General features: G+C 42.1%; 1 protein-coding gene across 1 annotated transcript in view; it reads right to left on the reverse strand.

The window, feature by feature from the left end:
• The window catches only part of LOC145402689 (glutamate receptor ionotropic, delta-1-like), a 159,687-nt gene that overhangs the window by 34,226 nt on the left and 105,284 nt on the right, over positions 1 to 20,177 (reverse strand). Inside the window, exons 6-13 of the mRNA XM_080274662.1 lie at positions 13,035 to 13,125; positions 12,198 to 12,362; positions 8,667 to 8,799; positions 7,657 to 7,874; positions 6,546 to 6,723; positions 5,506 to 5,605; positions 1,920 to 2,049; positions 197 to 267 (exon numbers count right to left, since the gene is read on the reverse strand). Coding sequence (XP_080130788.1) covers positions 197 to 267; positions 1,920 to 2,049; positions 5,506 to 5,605; positions 6,546 to 6,723; positions 7,657 to 7,874; positions 8,667 to 8,799; positions 12,198 to 12,362; positions 13,035 to 13,125 — 1,086 coding nt within the window. The remainder of the gene's footprint in view (positions 1 to 196; positions 268 to 1,919; positions 2,050 to 5,505; positions 5,606 to 6,545; positions 6,724 to 7,656; positions 7,875 to 8,666; positions 8,800 to 12,197; positions 12,363 to 13,034; positions 13,126 to 20,177) is intronic.

Below are 20,177 nucleotides of genomic sequence, written 5' to 3' on the forward strand. Positions count from 1 at the left end.
TTCTTCTAAACACATAGCATGGCTGCATTTGCTAACAGATACCATCATGCGGTGTTGGATTCATTGTCCTGACCAATTTATGCCATTAACTGAGCCAGCTGCATGGGTATGTGTTGTTCGTTCATTACTGGATTGAAGAGCATTAAATTAGAATGAGATACGGTCTTCGTTTAGACTACAGCCTTGGAGAGGTATTTGAAAGCATATCTCCACGAAAAGCACGAGAAAACTGGCAATCCATCCTCCCGCCAGCAACAAAAACATTCCCTGCAAGAATAACATTAAGAAAGAATTAATGATTTATTGTGTATACATATATTCTAACTCTCTCAGTACGATAATGACCGTTTAAGCTGCTCTTTTTCAACATCTTGACGACTGTAATAATCTTCGGGTAGATTCGTCAGTCTGAAGAGGATCTGTCTTTCAACTAATTGTGATCTGGTGGCAGCAGGAAGTTATTTAGAGACGTTCTCATACTGAGGAGGCTAAATACAGTAATTGCTAGGTCATAAGAAATAGCGATACATGATACTCACCCGTCCTTCTGAATGATGGATTCGACGCTGCTGGCAAAGTACTGTCAGAGAAACAAATATCATCCCAGGTCCCTCTGAAGAAAACTGACAACTGGCGAAATACAATAAAAACCCAGTCTCTGCCAGTGAGCTTTTCAAATGGTTCGACTTTTCCGCTATGTATTCGTCAAACTTTGGAAAGATACTTGTGTTCACTGTACAACACTTGAGGAAAATGATGGAAGTGGGTGGTAGACTTAAACCGGCTAGACCCCAGTCATCTTCATCATTTATCATTACAAGTTCCATTAACCTTCCACGAATTCGCTCAAATAGGATAACTGCAAGTCGTTTTGGTGTTTAAAATTTTTTTTTTAAGTGTTTATATGTATTTTTTTGTGTGTGTGTTTAATATGGCCAGAACCTCTCCGACCGACATGCAGTGTTACAGAATGACGGGTCATTTTCAGTTCTTTGTTATACGTGGTTAAATATTTAGCTTACCCTCTATGTAAATGACAATGAAACTTGGATATTTTATGGTGGGTTGCGAGGCGCCAAGTCCCAGTAAAATGTAAGGCATATAGTAAAATCTATTTTCTGATTAAAAACTGTTTAATCTATGGTCATGCACTACATGTGTTTTTTCCCTTCACCAATATACTACACGTACATACCTCGGGTTTTTGTTGGTGTACAAACATTATTTGAATCTATAACTGAAATACTGATAATTCCTAAACACACACACACACACACACACACACACACACACACACACACACACACACATCCATACATCCATCATCCAATCCTACGTTGCTCCATGAGGAGCGTAGGAGCGCGGGCGCGCACACACACACACACACACACACACACACATACACATCCATCCATCCATCATTGATTCCTACGTTGCTCCATGAGGAAAGTAGGAGCCCGAGGCTAGGCAAGTTCATCCTGACATTGAAGATGAGAGTGACCAGCCTCACTCGTCCCTGACTGGCATTACGTGAGCAACAAACCCCAACCATCCCTTGGATATAAACCTTCACAGGCTCAATACGATTGAAACTCTGCTATCACCCACTAAACGACCAAACGCCGTTATTTGGTTATATGGTTACCACCCAGCTTGTCACTCTGTGTAGAGTCATCCATAGGCAGAAGGAACAGGAAAGAATGAAGGAAAGAAAGACAGAAGAGGGAGTGCAAAGTCACCCGTAGACAGAAGGACAAGGAAAGAATGAAGTAAAGATAAATAGAAGAGGAAGAAAGGAAAGGAGGGAGGAGATGAAATGGCAGACACCCGAGAGCAGCACTACATCGATGGAATGGATGGTGAGTGACCCCACCACACACACATCCTAATTTCAAGTTCGATGACACATTATAACTTACCCAGATGTTCCTCACGGCCAGAGGAGTGGTAATGGCAAACTTGGTGGGTGAGTTGAGACAGCTGGTTAGATTAGGGAAGAATTTTTTCTGCCAGTAGTCGTAAAAACCGGATTGTGTCATCTGCACGATCCTGAGACAAAAACAGGTAAGAACGTGTGTACAGCCGGAGTTCAAGTAGTATATTGAAAATAGTATTAATAATGTTAGTACTAGTAGTAGTAGTAGTAGTAGTAGTAGTAGTAGCAGTAGTAATAATAATAATAATATTAATAATAATAATGATAATAATAATATAGTGGTAGCAGCAGCAGCAGCAGCAGCAGTTGTAGTAGTGGTAGTAGTAGTAGTAGTAGTAGCAGTAGTAGTAGTAGTAGAAGAAGAAGTAGTAGTAGTACTATTATTAATATCAATAGTAATAGTAGAAGTAGTAGTAGTTGTAATTATTTGTCCACAAGGAACAAGGAGACGTGGGAAGCCTGTCACACGCCTCTTGCACACTCCATTATCCTTGGGACACTAACTTCATTTCCCTAACACATCTGGTGTTACAACATACTGTTTATCACAGGCCTGATACTCCCATTGATCATTAGCATACACATCACCCAACCATACGATTTGTAGTCACCATATCAAGCAGTAAATACACAAAAACTGCCACTAACAGTACATCAACCACTTATATACAAGCCACCAGCAAGGCCAGGTGGTATAGAAGTGTGGCATACAAAAACATTTAGGTAGAGAGTCTTACACGCACCCTATGTGACATTGTAATGTAAACACACACACACACACACACACACACACACACACACACACACACACACACACACACACACACACTGTTCTAAATTGTTATAAATCATATTTTATATATCTAATCACACATATAAAGGCAATCACAGTAGATAAATCAGTAATTAAACATAATAATAAATAGTATCATCATCATCATCATCATCATCATCTAAACTTCTGTTGCCACACGAGGAGCGTAGGAACTCGGGGCTGGGCAAGTTGGTCCTGACATTTAAGATGAGAGTGACCAGCCTCACTCATCCCTGAGTAGCATTACATGAGCAATTGAACCTAACCACGCCTTGCATACAAACCTACGCAAGCTGAATCCGATTGGAGCGCCATAACTTGATCATATGGTTACCACCCAGCGTAGTAAATGGTTTCCTGGTGTACAGGAAACCATTTGGCTTGTCACTCAGTGTAGAGTCTCCCATAGGCAGAAGGAAGAGGAACTAATGAAGGAAAGAGAGACAAAGGGGGAATGTAAGGTTACCCATAGGCAGAAGGAAGAGGAAGGAGTAAAGGAGGAAAGACAGTAGAGGAAAGAAGGAAGAGAGGAAAGGGCAGACACCCAAAGCAGCACTACATCAAGTCAGTGGAAGGTGAGCTCCCTAACCTACCTCCAAGTATCATAATAATAATTAGAATGTTAGTTTTAATATATTTTAATAAATGTAATTATAATTAAAACAATAAATTTAGTCATAGCACCCTAGTTTTAAATACACTATTATTATTATATACAGTAGTATTAGGAGTAATTTTAAAAAATTTCATTACAATAGATCTATTATAAACTCTATAACAAATTAGAACTACTGACAAAATCATTACAAAATTTCTATTACTATCTTATAATTATAATCAATACTAATTAAACCCTGTTAAGCCAATGTCCCTTACTAAACTAAGGTGCCTTTACTTTATCATAATCACCACAACACACCACAACCACGCATCACACATCGCCTGCTGCAACACCAACAACACACTGCCCCTACACCACACATCACACAACACTCACCCCAACACCAAAACGCCTAAACACCCAGTATCACTAAACAAGGCTGTATCAAACCACACCACACAACAACCACGCATCACAAATCATTTTATGCAACACCAACAAACAAACTGTTCCTACACCACCCACTACACTACTGTACTCTCACCCCTACACCATATTGCCTAAACACCCAGTATCTTTAAATAAGGCTCTATTGCACCATACCACAACACACCACAGTCAAGCATCACACATAATCTGCTTGAACACCAACATATACGCTGTCTCAACACAACACACCACACCACATTCATCCCTACACCATAACGCCTGACGACCCCCAAACACAAAATAAGACTCTACTGCACCACAAAACACCACAACCAGGTATCACACATCATCTGCCGCAACACGAACACACACACTATCCCAACACCACACACCTCACCATTCTGACCCCTACATCACAACTTCTAAAGACTCAGTATCACTAAACATGATCCTATTGCACCACACCGCACCACAACCACGCATAACACATTGTATGCTGCAACACACACACACACACACACACACACACACACACACACACACACACACACACACACACACACACACACTACTCTCGTCCCTACACCTTAACGCCTGAAGACCCAATATCTTTAAACAAGACTCTGCAGTATTGCACCACACCCATTGGCCACCTACATAACTATTAAATAAAGAAGCGTTGTTTTACTTCAATTCAAACTTTAAATAAAATGCAACATCAGTTCAATTAATTATTAGTAAATGACAAACTAGTTATATATTAAATGATATGCAAAAGTAAAAACGTATTATTATTATTATTATTATTATTATTATTATTATCATAATTATTATTATTATTATCATTATTATTATTAGTAGTAGTAGTAGTCGAAGTAGTAGTAGTAGTAGTAGTAGTAGTAGTGGTAGTAGTAACTGTAGCAGCAGCAGCAGCAGTAGTAGTAGTAGTAGTAGTAGTAGTAGTAGTAGTAGTAGTAGTAGTAATAGTAGTAGTAGTATATTAATATTAAGAAGAAGAACAAAACATGAACAAGAACAAGAACTAATCAAGATGAATCTGTAAAATTTTAGATCAACAGCTAAAGAGTAGGTTGTTATGATGTTAAGTGTTACAGAGCATAACACTGCACGGTGAAGAAGGATTTAAGGATGGTAGTAAATGAATTGTATAATCTAGTTCATATACTATCGACGAGTAGCTTAACATCAAATTTATCGCTCCTTACGCCCTAAAGAGCCAATATTTCGATTTTTGTTTTCAACTGTACACCGGTTTATCATTATCCCATCCCTATAAATAAGAAACACCATCATCAACTTCACATCATCATAAGCATTATCATGCTGAACCACATTTCCATCTAACAGAATGTTTAGGCAGGGTATTTTAAAATGGCTATATGGGAGAACTATCAGCAGCATATCCACTTGGTTAACACAATCAACCGCCTTTACGAAAATTTATCATCGTATTCCGACTGGCTTTGGAGATTTTGTATCACCTCATAGCGATTTTTGTTGTGCATATTATATCCCTTGTACGTTAATGATGCAAATGGTGTAGGCATTACAACGAAATGACATGACTAAGAGAGATGAAATACGCAAAATAATTCTCTAAGGTGGTGTTACGAGGCCTCTTATACCACCTAGAATATGGCTCGCAGTGCAATGAGTCATACGTCCGTTTTCATTATGGTAAAAAAAAAAAATTAAGGTGCGTACTTGCGTCCCATGGCAGGGACAAGGGGACTGTCCTTACGACCCGCCATGGCCTCCACGGCGGGTATGTACCGCATATTGCCCAGGCTAAACACACACTTGCCTGTGAGGTACCAGAAGTAAAGAGTGGATTGTTAATATTATACACCAGTCTCACTCACAACACGCTATAGTTGTAGGTTAGAATGTAAATCCTTCATGAAACGAACAAACCATGGTTTTAACAAGTGATGCCAAGGCACAATAAACCCATTCCCGGCAGTCATCTTACTGCTGACGTATAAACACAATAGGATATCTAGTAGAAGACATCACATATCATATTTGAAGTAAACTGGGTGAAAATTGACGATTTTATGCCCATTTGAAATTTTAGGCCAGACCCATCTAATACTCATCCCCCTACCGCGAACTAGGGGTGACCCCCTGGATGTAATGAGGCATGTTATAGGATGCATATTTGAAAGATGCACATTTAGGTTTTGGTTTCATGTCGATATGACGAATTTGAAGGGAGTTAGGTGAAAAAACGATTTTTACTCATCTCCTTTTTTTTTTTTTTTTTTTTTTTTTGGTACCTATAGCCTGGGTCTGGGCCTATTTTGGCCCAAAATTTTATCAGGTAATCAGAAGGTCATAGCCCATCGTTTTTGTAATTTTAGTTAACATCGCACCAGTAGTTTTTGTGTAAAGGTGTTAACAGACAGAGAGACTGACAAGGAAACAAACAAACCGAGTGAAATCAGTACCCGTCTTCGAGCCCCTGAGGGCCGGAAACGGGTAAAGAGTCTTGGTCGAAGGACCTAATGAATCTTGTAAAGTGCAGCAGTTTTCATTGACCTTAAAAAAAAAAAAACATCTCGCATCTGTAAATTAGATAACTGAGAACTTGCCAATTTAAGTGGGTTAGAAATAGAGGAGGCGAGTTTTTACTTTCATGATTCATACTATTAGTTTACAGCAGTTAAGCTACTAAGATTCTTATGTCAAAGAATTTAGAGGCACTCATCAGAGAGAGAGAGAGAGAGAGAGATCCATAATACCTGTTTTAGTAAATTCCGATGCCATTCTCTTTTTGAGGTAGACATCCAGAGAGACAAAGGCAGACTTTCCCTCCAACAGAATGGCTTGAACAACGTCCAGCTGATCGATACCAAGACGCATGATACGATTCTCCTTCCTCAGGTTCCAGATCTTTTGTTTGATGCCACTTGTAGCTGTCTGGGAAGTAGTACCGATATGTCCGTTGTAATTACATGGTACCATAATTCATTTACATTAACTTGAAGGAAGTATTCGTCTATTTGTTGCATACTACGCGTATCTCGGTGGCAGCCAAAGACAGCATTACGGCCTCGCATCGTTTCCACAGCACTTTCGTGACCAGCACCATATTTTACTATTAATCTTTGTAACTCAGCGGTCAAGGTAGGGAGATGCCAATACTCCTAGTTAAGGTGAAGAGAGCATATAAAATGAACAGATAATTATTACTATACTCTTCACTTTATACAATGACTAAAATTCCCATTCTTCCATCTTGAACGCAGAGCTACATTATTATAAGGGACTAACTCTAGACTACGCTGCAAGTCTCGAGAAATCGTATTAGTCTGTCTTCAGTGTGTCTTATATTTGCCAACTCTCCGTCTTTAATGCAGAGTTGTAACAAAAGATAAACACTATTATATAGTACACCCGATAATAAATGCTATGAATCGGATGTAGAATCTTAATATTGTTTTTTTCTGCCACTGAACTGCGAGAAATAAGCTAGAATATAATTAAAATTTCCACTTAGTTAATTCTGATGAACTAAAGAATGTTTGCATTTGTAAGAGTATTACTTTATATGCAGGTCACTAAAATTCCCATCCATCGTTGTCACATTACCTCCCCTAAACATTAAGGTTAAATCTTCTCAAAATTAAAACGTAAAGTCTTTTGAAAATTTAACTGGACTTATCTGAATATGTTAACTCTGATACGTTATTTTCTCTTCTACACACACACACACACACACACACACACACACACACACACACACACACACACACACACACACACACACACACACACACACACACACACACACACACACACACACACACACACACACACACACACACACACAAAATAATACCAGAAACTCACTCTAAAAGCCTGTTCTTCGGCAGTTCCCTTGACCATAATTATCTGAACCGGGTGTTCGAGCAGGTCTTCGAGCGCCTGGAAGGGTTCAGGAATCAGCCTCACTGAAAGGAGAGCCATGAGGTTGCCGGAGTAGCTCCGCGTCAGCACCAGCGTCATCAGCATCCACACCCCCAGCACCACACGCTCCCACCACCACCAGCTCGAACCTTCATCCACGTCTAAAGCAGAGAGATGATGCAAAATTGATGCAAGGTTGGGGCAAGAAAGAATTATAGTGTATGGTTTCAAAGATATTTCTCTATAGTACACTGAACGGCTAACTCACAATCACCTCTAGTAGTTTAAATTTTGTGCAGAAAACAAGACGGTCCCTCTGATTACTGTCCTCTAAGTACTTGACCATCAAAAATAACAATAGCTTGTTCTGCTTACTTATAAATAGTAGTAGGTGATGACGACCATCAAAGTCTCACTTGATGTAGTGCTACCTAGTTCTTCCTTCACTGTTATCATTCTTTTTCTATGTCTACCCTCCTCTCTTCCTATTTCTTCCATCCTTCTGTCTTTTTTCATTAGTATTCTTTCCACTTCAGATGGCTCTACACTGAGTAAAAAGCATCGTGATTTTCTGTAAGTCAGGAAAATATTTACGACGGTGGGTGGTAGCCTTACAGCCAAATAATGGGGTGATGTGGAAGCTTTAATGATGTCACTGTTAACTGGGTAGAGATAAACTGTCACCCATCTGGGAATCAAACCTTTATATTCCTAATTACGACTTGCTGTGGCAATGCATTCTCTACCACATGGAAACATCAATTTTCTGCACAGGGTAACCCTGCAGTGGCAGTTGCTTGCCTGCTGTCGATGGGTCTGCTTGACCATCAGACCAGGATTATACTCGGAAACAACAGCAACTTACTCATGATTAAAAAGAATTCGTTAGAGTGTGTTGGAAGACTGTGCCGAATCAGTCATACCTGAAGTATGCTGAGTGTGTTTTACCCTACCTTGCTGCAGCAATACACGAACACAGTGGAAAGAACTCCTCATCAATCTGGAGCGAGTGAGAGTCTTATCGGGGATACAAGAGGGCATCACCATCACCAACATGTATACAACCAGCGCAGCCAGGATGCCAATCTGTATTGGATTTATGGTATGATATAATTTGTTTTTGAATTTGTATTTTTTGAGAGAAGAGTTCTGGACAAATGTGAAAGTGTGCATGGAAAAGTTTGGAAGGAATAAGAGAGTGTTTTGATTGGTGATATGAATGGTAATGTAGGGAATATGAAGGTGGATAGAACAGTTGGTGAGTGGGGTGTGCCTGTTGAGATAGATGAGAATGGCAGTGTATTAGTGGACATTTGTGCTGGGAGGGGGTTGGTGATAGCCAATACCCTCTTCAGGCACAAAATGATCCACAGGTATACATGGCGAGTGATGAGAAGGGTGGGTGGTGAATTGAGTGAAAGGAAGGCAATGATTGATTATGGGTGTGTGTGGATGAAAGGATGCGAAGATGTGTAATGGATGCAAGAGCTTATAAAGGTTGGGAGAGTGGACTTTCTGACCACTACTTGGTGGTGGCCAGAATCAAGATCCAAGCAAGATGGAGAAATAGAAGAAGGGAAGGACGGGAGGAAGGACTAGTTGCAAAGAAAGTGGAAAGTTACAAGAGGATGAGAAAAAGGCAGAATATAAGAGAGAGGTGGAGGAACGATTGGGTAAATATGAATTGGAGCAGATGGAGGACGTGGAAGGTGTGTGCAAGATATTCACAGAAGAAATATATACAGCATGTGATGTGGTGTGTGGGGTGAAGAGAAGACGGAAGGGGGTGCAAAGAACAGCATAGTGGAATGAAGAGGTGAGACAGGCTGTGGCACAAAAGAAGAAAGCATACAATGAATGGGTGAGAAATAGGGGCGTGGAAGAAATTGAGAAGCTGAAGAGAGAGTTATATGTAGAAACGAAGAGATAGGTGAAAAGATTAGTAAAAGAGAGTAAGAAGAGAGTGGATGAGGACTTTGGAAGGAATTTGAGTGTAAAGTGGAGGGACTGTAAGAAAATGTTCTGGAAAGAGGTGAAGAGAGTAAGACAGGGTGGCAGTGAAGTTAGTAGGAGAGTGAACGATAAAAATGGTAGATTACTAGTGGAGAAGGGAGAAAAAGTGAGCAGATAGAGAGAACAATTTAAGAAATTGTTGAACGTAGAGAAAGAAAGTAATGCGAGTATAAGTGGCTGGGGAATGGCTGGGAGAAGGAGGGAGGTGAGAAGACAGGAAGAAATCAGTAGGATAGAAGTTGTGGAAGCAATGAAGAAAGTCAAATTGGAGAAAGCCCCAGGAACTGATGGAGTCTGTAGTGAAATGCTGAAGCATGGGGGAGAGATAGTAGTAGCATGGATGTGGAAGATGTGCAGATTGGCATGGGAGGAAGGTAGAGTCCCGGAGGATTGGAAGTCAGGTATTATTATTCCCTTGTACAAAGGAAACGGGGAAAAAGAAGTGTGGTAATCATAGGGGCGTTTGTCTTCTCAAGGTAATAGGAAAAGTGTATGGTAGGATACTTATTGACAGAGTTATGGAAATAACAGAGGAATTAGTTGAAGAAGAACAGGGAGGCTTTAGGAAGGTATGAGGTTGTGTAGATCATATATTCATTCTTAGATCTGTAGTGGAAAAGTTTATAGAGATGGGAAAGAAGTTGTATGCGGCCTTCATGAATTTGGAGAAAGCATATGACAGGGTGGATAGACTAGGATTGTGGAAAGTATTAAGAATATATGGAGTAGACGGGAAGTTATTGAATGCTGTGAAGAGTATGTATGATGGTGCTAAGGCTGCAGTGCGTGTGAATGGTGAACTGCGTGAAATTTTCTCTTTGAAGGTTGGGTTGAAACAGGGATGTGTCATGTCTCCATGGTTGTTCAATCTGTACATGGATGGGGTAATAAAAGAGATACAAAGTAGGGCAGTGGATGTTGGAGTAGCCCTGGTGAGAGAGGGTAGTGTTTGGAAACTCCCTGTAGTGTTGTTTGCAGTTGATAGGACTACTGTGTTGTTAAGTGAAGACGAAGGGAAGCTGCAAGGCTTGGTGGATGAGTATGGGTGTGTGTGTAAGAAACGGAATCTAAAAGTGAATGTAGGGAAGAGTAAAGTGATGGTCTTTGAGAAAGGTGAAGTCAGTGAATGTACAGTGAGGTTGGATGGCAAGGAAATGGAAAATGTCAGTACGTTTAAATACTCGGGGAGTGTGATGAGTAAGGATGGAAGTTTGGAGGGTGAAGTGTTTGAAAGAGTACAACAAGGAAGAAAGGTTGCTGGTTCCTTGAAAGCAGTGATAAGAAACAGGGAAGTGAGCATGGAAGTGATAAAGTTACTACATGACAGTATTGTGATACCAACTCTAACGTATGGAAGTAAAGCTTGGACGTAGTTGGAAGGACACAAGTCAAGAGTGAGAGCAGTGGAAATGAGTTATTTAAGAGGAGCCTGTGGAGTCACATGGAGAGACAGGCTGACAAATGAGGATATAAAGGAGCGTTGTGGTGTGGATGTGGATGTGATAGGAAGCATTAGGAGGAACAAACTGAGGTGGTTTGGCCATGTGGAGAGGATGGAGGGTGAGAAACTGACGAGGGGAGTGTATGTTAGTGAGGTGGAGCGGGGGAGAGGGAGGGGGAGGCCGAGGATGAGATGGAGAGATGGAGTGGAGAGGTATATGAGAGAGTGGGGTGTGAATTGGGAGCAGGGCAGTGAAATGGCGGGGGACAGGGTGTCGTGAAGGCGATTTGTTTGTGGCCACTCCGTACGGGATTAAGGCGTCTGACAATAGATAGATAGATACGCGGAATTTGTATTTATTCAGGTACTCTCAACAACAAAAGTTCCGTCTCGTCTCCAGCCTTTCTCTCCACTGTCTTTGATAATTTACGTAGTAAATACAAAGCAAACGACAATAATGACAGTTATCTTTATCCAGGTGAAGTCATGTGTTGCCTGCAGCTGATTTGTCAAACCAACTGGGAGAGGCAGCAGGAGTTTTGTTGTCGACTACTTAGATTAGGTTGTTTGACTAAATAACAAGTTTTAAAAGCAAAAACAATAGGTAGTGCAAACCAAGAACATGTTATTTTGCGTTGGCTTTCATATATCCATTGTTTCGAGCTTTGTTCCAGAAATCGATTATATTTTATACCAGGGCATACTGATTTTTAAAAAAATCTCTTGGTAAAACAGAACATTCATTTTTTGTCTTAATGGTCTTCACTCCGATGCCATCGGTCTATAGCCAAAGATATATTCTCCATCTGATCCCCCGAAATGTCTCTTTAATCTTATTCTTGTCAAAATCTTAACTATTTGAATCAGCTTAAAGTATACTAATTTGAACTAGAAAGATTAGGATAAACGTTCATCAAGCACTTCAGAATACAACAGACCTTTCCTAAGTTGAATAAAATTGTCTGTTAGCAGCAAAAATACACTTAAAAGAACATCACCGGATTCGATGAAATGAGAGAGAGATCCTTACCCACACATTCGTCGTCAGGGGTTGCAGGCATCCCCACAGTGCCACCTCGGGGCTTCCTCGGGCTGCTAAGATTCTGGCATAGTTGATGGACACGTGGTCTGTGAAGTCGACTGCTGTTGCTCGCTCGGGTGTCATTGTGAACAGTCCTAGGGCAATGTCTGCTTCCTATTGAGGTGGGCAATATACTAAAAGTTATGATCCTTGAACTGTGTGGTGCCTCCTACTGTATTTATTTTATTCTGTACTTACCATATCCACATGGTTGTATTCAACTTAGGGTTGATCTAACGGTTCAGCTATAATTTCTGTCTTCTCTTGGTGTGGGGAATATGGAGGCTTGAAGCATTCTATAAAATTATCACTAATATACTTAGTAGAATAAACCTCGAGGCGATGTTAAAGATTGGTGTGCAAAATGGAGAGAAAACTTTCACAGGGGCAAATAATTCCATTGAATGAAATGTAAATCGCAATAGCCCTTAGAGGTGCCTAATATACCGCTTGAAGGTAAGATCCATCTTTCTCCCCATGAAGTTTATGGAGGGATGTGAAAGACTACAAAATTAGAGAGTAAGCAAGCAAGTACTTCCTAAATTATCAGTTTCCATTAGAAAATCAGTAACACCGATCAGACAAGTAATTCCCTAAATTTTTTATTTCCATTTTGTAAAATCATTCATTTTTCCCCCCTGATCTGTTCATATACTCGTATATACAAATTAATCAGTGCCCTCATATCAAAGGTAATCTGATTTCAAATTACTACTTACTATGTGAAATCTCCTAGAATACCCAGTATTGTAAGAGTCAATATTAAACGAGGGAAACGTTGCCCACCTCTCTGTGCACCATGCCAATCATGCCTGTCCACAGCCCGTCACTGGTCAGGTACCCCCACTCCCCATCTTCTGAAGGGACAAATTTCATCCTGGAAAAGATGAGAGAGAGAGAGAGAGAGAGTAAGTTAGGTACTGTACAACACTTCTTTTATAACACACAAATCATTGCCTTGTGAAGAGCTGTGACACCTACAAGCGATTTTAGTCACCACTGGGAATCATCTCGTCTTTTTAAAGCTGGTATAACGAGAATCAATAAAACATCTGGCAGTTCAGTGCTGGCTAATGTGGAGATAACTAGTTTAAATCATGGAGTTAAAAGTAATCATATAAATCAATTTATATATTGAGACCTTAAATTCACTGATTTAATTTTATATCGAGATACCATTTCCTTGATTATGAGTTGCACACATGTTGCTGCTGCTGCTGCTGCTGGTGATGATGATGATGATGATGATTGTTATTATTATTATTACAACTGTTTATGATAAAAGTCTGCCACAGATATTCCTGAAGCAACAGTATATGCATACTTTAGGATGTAGGTTTGAATCAAAGTAAATAATAACTGACACTATCGCCCATTTCACTGGACAGTTAGTGGACAGAAACCTTTCATTTCTTTTTTTATTTCTATCTTTTATACAATGTATCTAAATCAGTCTACTCTGGAAGGCGAAATGTAATAGGTAACAAAAATTTATAATATTCCCAGTTGTTTTGCAACTGTTTTAAACACACACACACACACACACACACACACACACACACACACACACACACACACACATGTAACTTGCAATACTTTGGTGATAGAAACTCCGTGTACAAACAGCTAGATAAGGAGTTTATTACGAACTCACAGTAAAATAGTCTGCCCGTCTTGGCTGCCTGCTATGAACTGATACAATAACGCCGTCTTCCCAGGCTTCAGGGCATGGGAAAGCGTGCTAGGTCAGCAAGTTTAGTGGGGGCATGTATGCATTGGGGGGGGTGGCATATATACATTGGGGGTAGACATATTGTGGAGGGGGTACACTACTCCCCCGGGTAGCTGGATGGTGTCTCCTGACACCATGAGTTAAAGGGTGTTTGATTATAGTATTAAGACAAGGTCGGGGAGGGTTGTACAAGGGATAAGTATGATATAGGGGCAGTAGGGAGACATGGACATGGTGAGGGGAGGGAATGAGAAGGATATATATATATATATAAGATATACAAGGATTAATAGGAACGAGTCCAGTAAGGGACGAAGGTATACATAAACATAATGGAAATTACACAATAATAGTTTGATACATGATAAACAAGGAGTAGATATGAGAGTTCTATTGTTCTTCGTTCATTTTTTTTTTTTTTGTATTTTCTGTAGGATACACTGTCACTCAGTAATGCATTAAAGAAATACCATCATTTTCTAGTAAGGAGAGTTCAGTTCACAGTTTGGGTAATTGTCAGATGGCATTGGTAGTCACTGAATGTGAGGGCACTAAGTACGGGGAGTTTCTACGTCGTGTGTAGGGCGTACTATGCCTGTAGCGACTCTGATTTCCTGGAGTCGACGTTCCATTTTTCTGACACAACAATGCACTGCACATATGATGAGTAGAAAACCTATGAAAGCGATAACCACAGGGGGAAACACAACTGTTGGATGAGCCCATGAACGGCTGAAGGCCAGAGAAAATTGATCCATAATGAAATCACTGTCATTGAGGAAGGTTAGCATGCGCAAGTTAGGGGAGGTGATGGTAATGTTGGCAGATGGTAGGGTTGAAGGTATGTCGATTGGCTGAAAGATGTCACAAGAGTGTTTACAGACAGCTTGGTGATAGCGAGTGGCATAAGTGATGACGGACTCTGATTTGACGGTACAATAGTCAGGTGCTTTGTAGAGACCACTAGCGGGGACGGATCGAACTGAAGAACCAGGACACATGATTGTGACAGAGATGGGAACAGCAAAGAAGAAGTACTGGACATGGTTGAGGTGAGCATGGTGGACTGGGAGGTCAGGAGCTGGAACAAAAGAACAGGCCGAGTAGATGGAATGGTTGCGAACTAAAGCAGAATCACAGGGTGTAGCACTGCTAGGGAAGATAGCAAAAAGGTGGGCAGCACAGAGACGAGAGGTCAGAGTAAGGGAGGAACATTGCTGGAGGTCTGTGGAAGAAAGGAAGGCAACGGAAAGATGATCATAGGAGAGGAGGAAATATTCTGAAGGAACAGATACTTGTAACAAGGAGTTGTTGAGGCGGAAAGGGAAGGGAATGATGTGGAAAAGGTTAAAGGTTATGGCATAACGGAGAGGAATATGGACGATGACGTACGTGGTGAGAAGAGTGGCTTCGAGAACAGGATAATAATATTCAAGGGAGGAGTAGGGGAGAACTGGGGAGAGACCGATGGTGGAGTGAGCCCATTCCAGGACAGAACAGAGAGCTGAGACAGGTACTAAGTCGGCAGTGACACGTCCATTGATAGCATCGACCAGGATATGAACCAAGGTAGAGACTTGAGACAGGAGAGAGTCAATGGCCAGTTGGAGATTATCCATGTTGAGTTTGAGGTAGAAGAACTGAGAGATAACGTTGAGATCTGAAAGGTGACGTTGTAAGATATCGGTGAAATTGTTTAGAGTGGACGTGACTTCACTGAGGTGGGTCGTGAGCTTCTGTAACATAGTGTGTTGGATTTTAATGACTCGGCGTTGGGATTCTAGAGCTGAAGCTAAATGAGTGAGGTCAGATTTGAAGCCAGAAATGTCACCGGCTGTAGCAACGCCAAACAAGCCACTCAGAATCTCACCGCCGAAGTCGAAGAAACGTCGTTTCACACGAGAACAACCAACGGGTGTCTGAATGGAAAATGTGTCATTGAGCTTAGTGAATCTGTTACTTATGTATTGCAATTGCCAGGAGAGTGGGAGGAAAAGGTTATAGAGATACTCATTCGGGTTGTGTGTCCCAATGATGGCCGTGAGATGATTCCTGATTCTGTGGAGCTGGTGCGCGTAGGCAGGTAGGGCAATGGCTATGTCGGCCAGAGGCGCAAGATCGTAGTGCAAGGAGGCTACGTCTTCGATAAGCATTACCTCACCTCCCGAGCCGACCAAGGCCCCGGGACGTACTCCACCATCGTCCTGACCTGACCCAGACCCCAGGAGGGGCAGCACTGCCAGCAGGGAGATCGCTAACATCGTACCTAGAAAATCAGGGTAGAGTTAATGGGGGAGGTCGTGAAGAGGTTGATGGGCAGAGCGCAGTTTGGACCGATATTGATTGGTTGATGAATGAGCAGGTGGAGGTGGAGAGGAAGGAGACTGAGGGATAGGTGGAGACAAGGTAGACTGAGTGATGTGAGGAGGGGAAGAGGGGGCAGGAGGTTGTGTAAGTGACTCTTCCAACACGAGGCCACGGGGTGCTCGCTTTAAGTCATCGACGTGGACCCATCTGGTGTCCTTAGTGGACAGGTCCTGGAGGTGAAATTTGTTGCCTTGTTGAGTGAGGACGCGGTGGGGCCCTGTAAATTTGTCATCCAGCTTAGAGGAACGCGTATGGGAATGAGCAAAGACAAGATCGCCTATATTGATAGTGATAGGAGAGATGGACTTATGTTGGCGCTGCAGCATGTCCTTCTGAGAGGAAGCCAAAGTGGATTGGACATACTGGTGGATTGTCTGGAAGTTGGCCAATTTTAGTTTAACATAATCATCCATGTTGTAGATGGGTTCTGGCTTTGAGGATAAGAGAGAGTATGGGAGGTCCTTGTCAAAACCAAAGAGGACGAAGAAGGGAGATTCAGCAATGGATGCATTGATGGAGCTATTGATTGAGGATGCCACTTGGGGAATCCAGTCATCCCAGGACGAACTATGGGAGCCTAGATGTCTAAGGCACTCTAAGATTTTTCAGTTGTGGCGTTCTACAAGGCCATTGGAAGCCGGATGGTTAGGCACGACATTGCACTTACTGATATGAAAGCGGCGACAGATCTCATCGAGAAGGCTATTGTTGAACTCCGTACCGTTGTCAGTAAGAATGGTATGAGGAGTACTGAACGGGCAAATTACATGATCTACAAAGGTACGTGCAACGCTCTTCGCGGTCTTGTTGGAGAGGGGTACGAGAACACAGTAGCGGGAGAAGTGGTCGACCGCTACGAACAAGTACTCAGCGCCAGATTCTGTGAGAGGTAGTTTTAAGAGATCGATTGAGACAGTTTCCCATGGTCGTGATGGGATTGGGTATTGTAAGAGAGGTGCTGGTAAGCCGGTTGATCCTTTGTGGCGGTGGCAGGAGAGGCAAGAGTCACAGTGGGCATTGATATCGCGGCGCATGGTTGGCCAATAGTATTTGAGACGTGCTTGGCGCAAGCATCGGTCTTTACCTGGATGGGAAGCTTGAGGAGTATTATGAACAATATGAAGAACCTTTGGTATCAGGGCAGTGGGGACAACAAGTTGACGTACTTCGCGATTGGGCATATCTTTGCCTGTTAGCAGTGTTTTCCTGTACAAGAGATCATCATCTAGCATGAATTCATCTAGTGATACTGGCAGAGTAGGTAAGGTCGAGGCATCGCCAGATTCTAGGAAATAAATGACTTTGGACCACATGGGGTCTTGGCGCTGAAAGTTTCGAACAACTTCTGACGTTAGTGTAGTGTTTTCAGTTACTTCAGGCTGCAGTGATGTTATAGCTGTTGCTACGTGACGTGAGAGTGCGTCTGCGACTACATTCAACTTGCCTGGTACATATTGAAAAGTGGGATTAAAGTCCTGGATGATGACAGACCATCTAGCTAACCTACCTGTTAGGTTGCGATTCTTGAACAAATCACATAGTGGAAGGTGGTCTGTTTGGATATGCACTGGATAACCATAGACTATATCTCTGAAATGTTTCAAGGACCAGACTACCACTAGCGCTTCGAGATCTGTGACACTAGTTACGTTCAGTGGTTGTAAGGGTGCGACTAGCATACGCTATTACGCGCTTCCTTGATGCGTCATAGAGTTGCATCAAAACGGCACCAAGTCCAGTGCCTGAGGCGTCTGTGTAGAGAAGGAAGGGTGTGGTATAATCAGGGAACGCTAGAACAGGGGCATTTACAAGAGCTATCTTTAGCTTTTGGAAGGCCTGTGACTGGTCGTTAGTCCATACAAAGGGCACATGCTGCTTGAGTAAGTGGGTCAGAGGAGCGGCGATCTTTGCATAATCCTGTATGAATCGATGATAATAGCCACTGAGGCCCAGGAAACTTCGTACAGCTTCGGTAGTGGTAGGTTCACTCACAACAATGATATCATCTAGATAAGCAAAAAGAGAGTGTCCCATCATACCGGTGAAGACTGAATGGATAAGTCGCATGAACACGGAAGGAGCATTTCTCAGACCAAAAGGGAGTCTCTTAAACTGAAAATGTCCGGAAGGGGTGCTAAAGGCTGTAACTGGGCGAGAGGACTCTTCCATTTCGACCTGCCAGTACCTGCTGAGGATGTCTAAAGATGAAAAGACTACGTTATTTTCACCTGGGGATTCCAGCAAATCAATGAGGATGGCTAACGGGAAATGGTCTGAAACGGTGACAGAATTGACCTTACGATAGTTGACTACTGGTCTAAAGTTGCCGTCCTTCTTTGGTACTAAGAAAAGTGGGCTATTCCATGGACTGATGGAGGGTTCAATAATGTCTTGGTCTAACATGTTCTGTACCATTTGATCTGTCTGCTTTCTCTGGCTGTGAGGAAATCGATACGCTGGTATGTAAATCGGCTGAGTTCCTGATAGTAGTTCAATCGTATGTTTGACAAGGTCTGTTCTACCCATCAGTTCACCGGGTAAGGCAACCACGTTTCTGTACGAGGTCAGAAGGTCGAGGAGTTGAGGCGTATTTTCTGGGAAATCTGTGCAAGTGAGATGTGAGAGCATATCTGGTGAATATGTCGGCGCAGATCCCGTAGAGTTAATAGTACATACACCAATTGGCGTACTATCATCAGTCTGAATAGTAGGAATTGAGGAATCCTGGCACACCCTTATGGCCCCTGGGTATACTAGGAAGTCTCCAATCTTTACACAACTTTTAAGTTTTAGTGGAGCATTTGTGACATTGAGCAAGTACAGGTACCATAAACTGTCCTCTAAGACTGTACACCACGCTGACTCATAAGTCAAGCCATTCACACAACACATCTCAGGTGGTGTTAGTACATCCACTCCTTCTTTCACACCGGCAACACAAACAGAGACTTTGGTGAACTCATGCGGTAACAAAATTGTGCACGTATTTGTTACTGGACGTTTCGTCTCTGCGTGTTGGAGAAGATAATTTAGACTGTATGAGATAGGTAACTGAGACATGTCTGAGTCAGCGGTAGTGTTGTCGGGAGAGGAGGTAAGAGCCATGTTCGAGGGCTGAGATGATGTATCAGGAGACATTGAGGAATTTATGTCCTTGCTCGCAGTCAGTAAAGGAATGATCTCTGTATTCTCAGATGATGATAGTGGTGGTTTCGGCTGGGTTGGACTTTTTGGTAGTGATAGGGACAGAGGTAATTGAAGGACTGATTTGATCGCAAGAACAGGATGGGGAGATTCCATAGTGTAAACCAGGAATCCAGAAATATCTATACTACCACAAGCAGGTAATAATGCAATGGAGTGTTGTGCCATGGTGGAGAAACCAATAAGGGCATCTGCGGGATACTGCAAGTCATTAGTGACATGAAATTCAATGGGGATAGGGGGCAAATCTCTGTGGAGTTTGACTTCAAGGGTGACTCTTCCCTTAACCTTAAACTCTGAGCCTTCGACACCACATAGGCGAATGTCTGGTAGTTCTAGGAAACTGACGTGGTTGTGATATCGATGAATAATTTGTAAGGAAGTGTCATAGATGAGATTTACTATAGATCCTGTGTCCAAGAAGAATGACGTTGGTATGTCATGACTGCTTCCGAGAATGACTAAACCCGAGGACGTTATGGGACCTACATAGCGGATGGGGAGTTGGGTGTCGGGTTCTACGTGATATTGGTCCGATACAGGCGCGGCGCTTCCCCCGACTGTTGGTGGTTGAGGTAACGACATTCCTCAGTGGTGTGAGTCGTGCTTGATTTGTGGTATTTGCA

This window comes from Coenobita brevimanus, chromosome 58 (genome assembly GCF_032717465.1).
Source record: "Coenobita brevimanus isolate Jiangsu-jjx chromosome 58, ASM3271746v2, whole genome shotgun sequence".
NCBI lineage: Eukaryota > Metazoa > Arthropoda > Malacostraca > Decapoda > Coenobitidae > Coenobita > Coenobita brevimanus.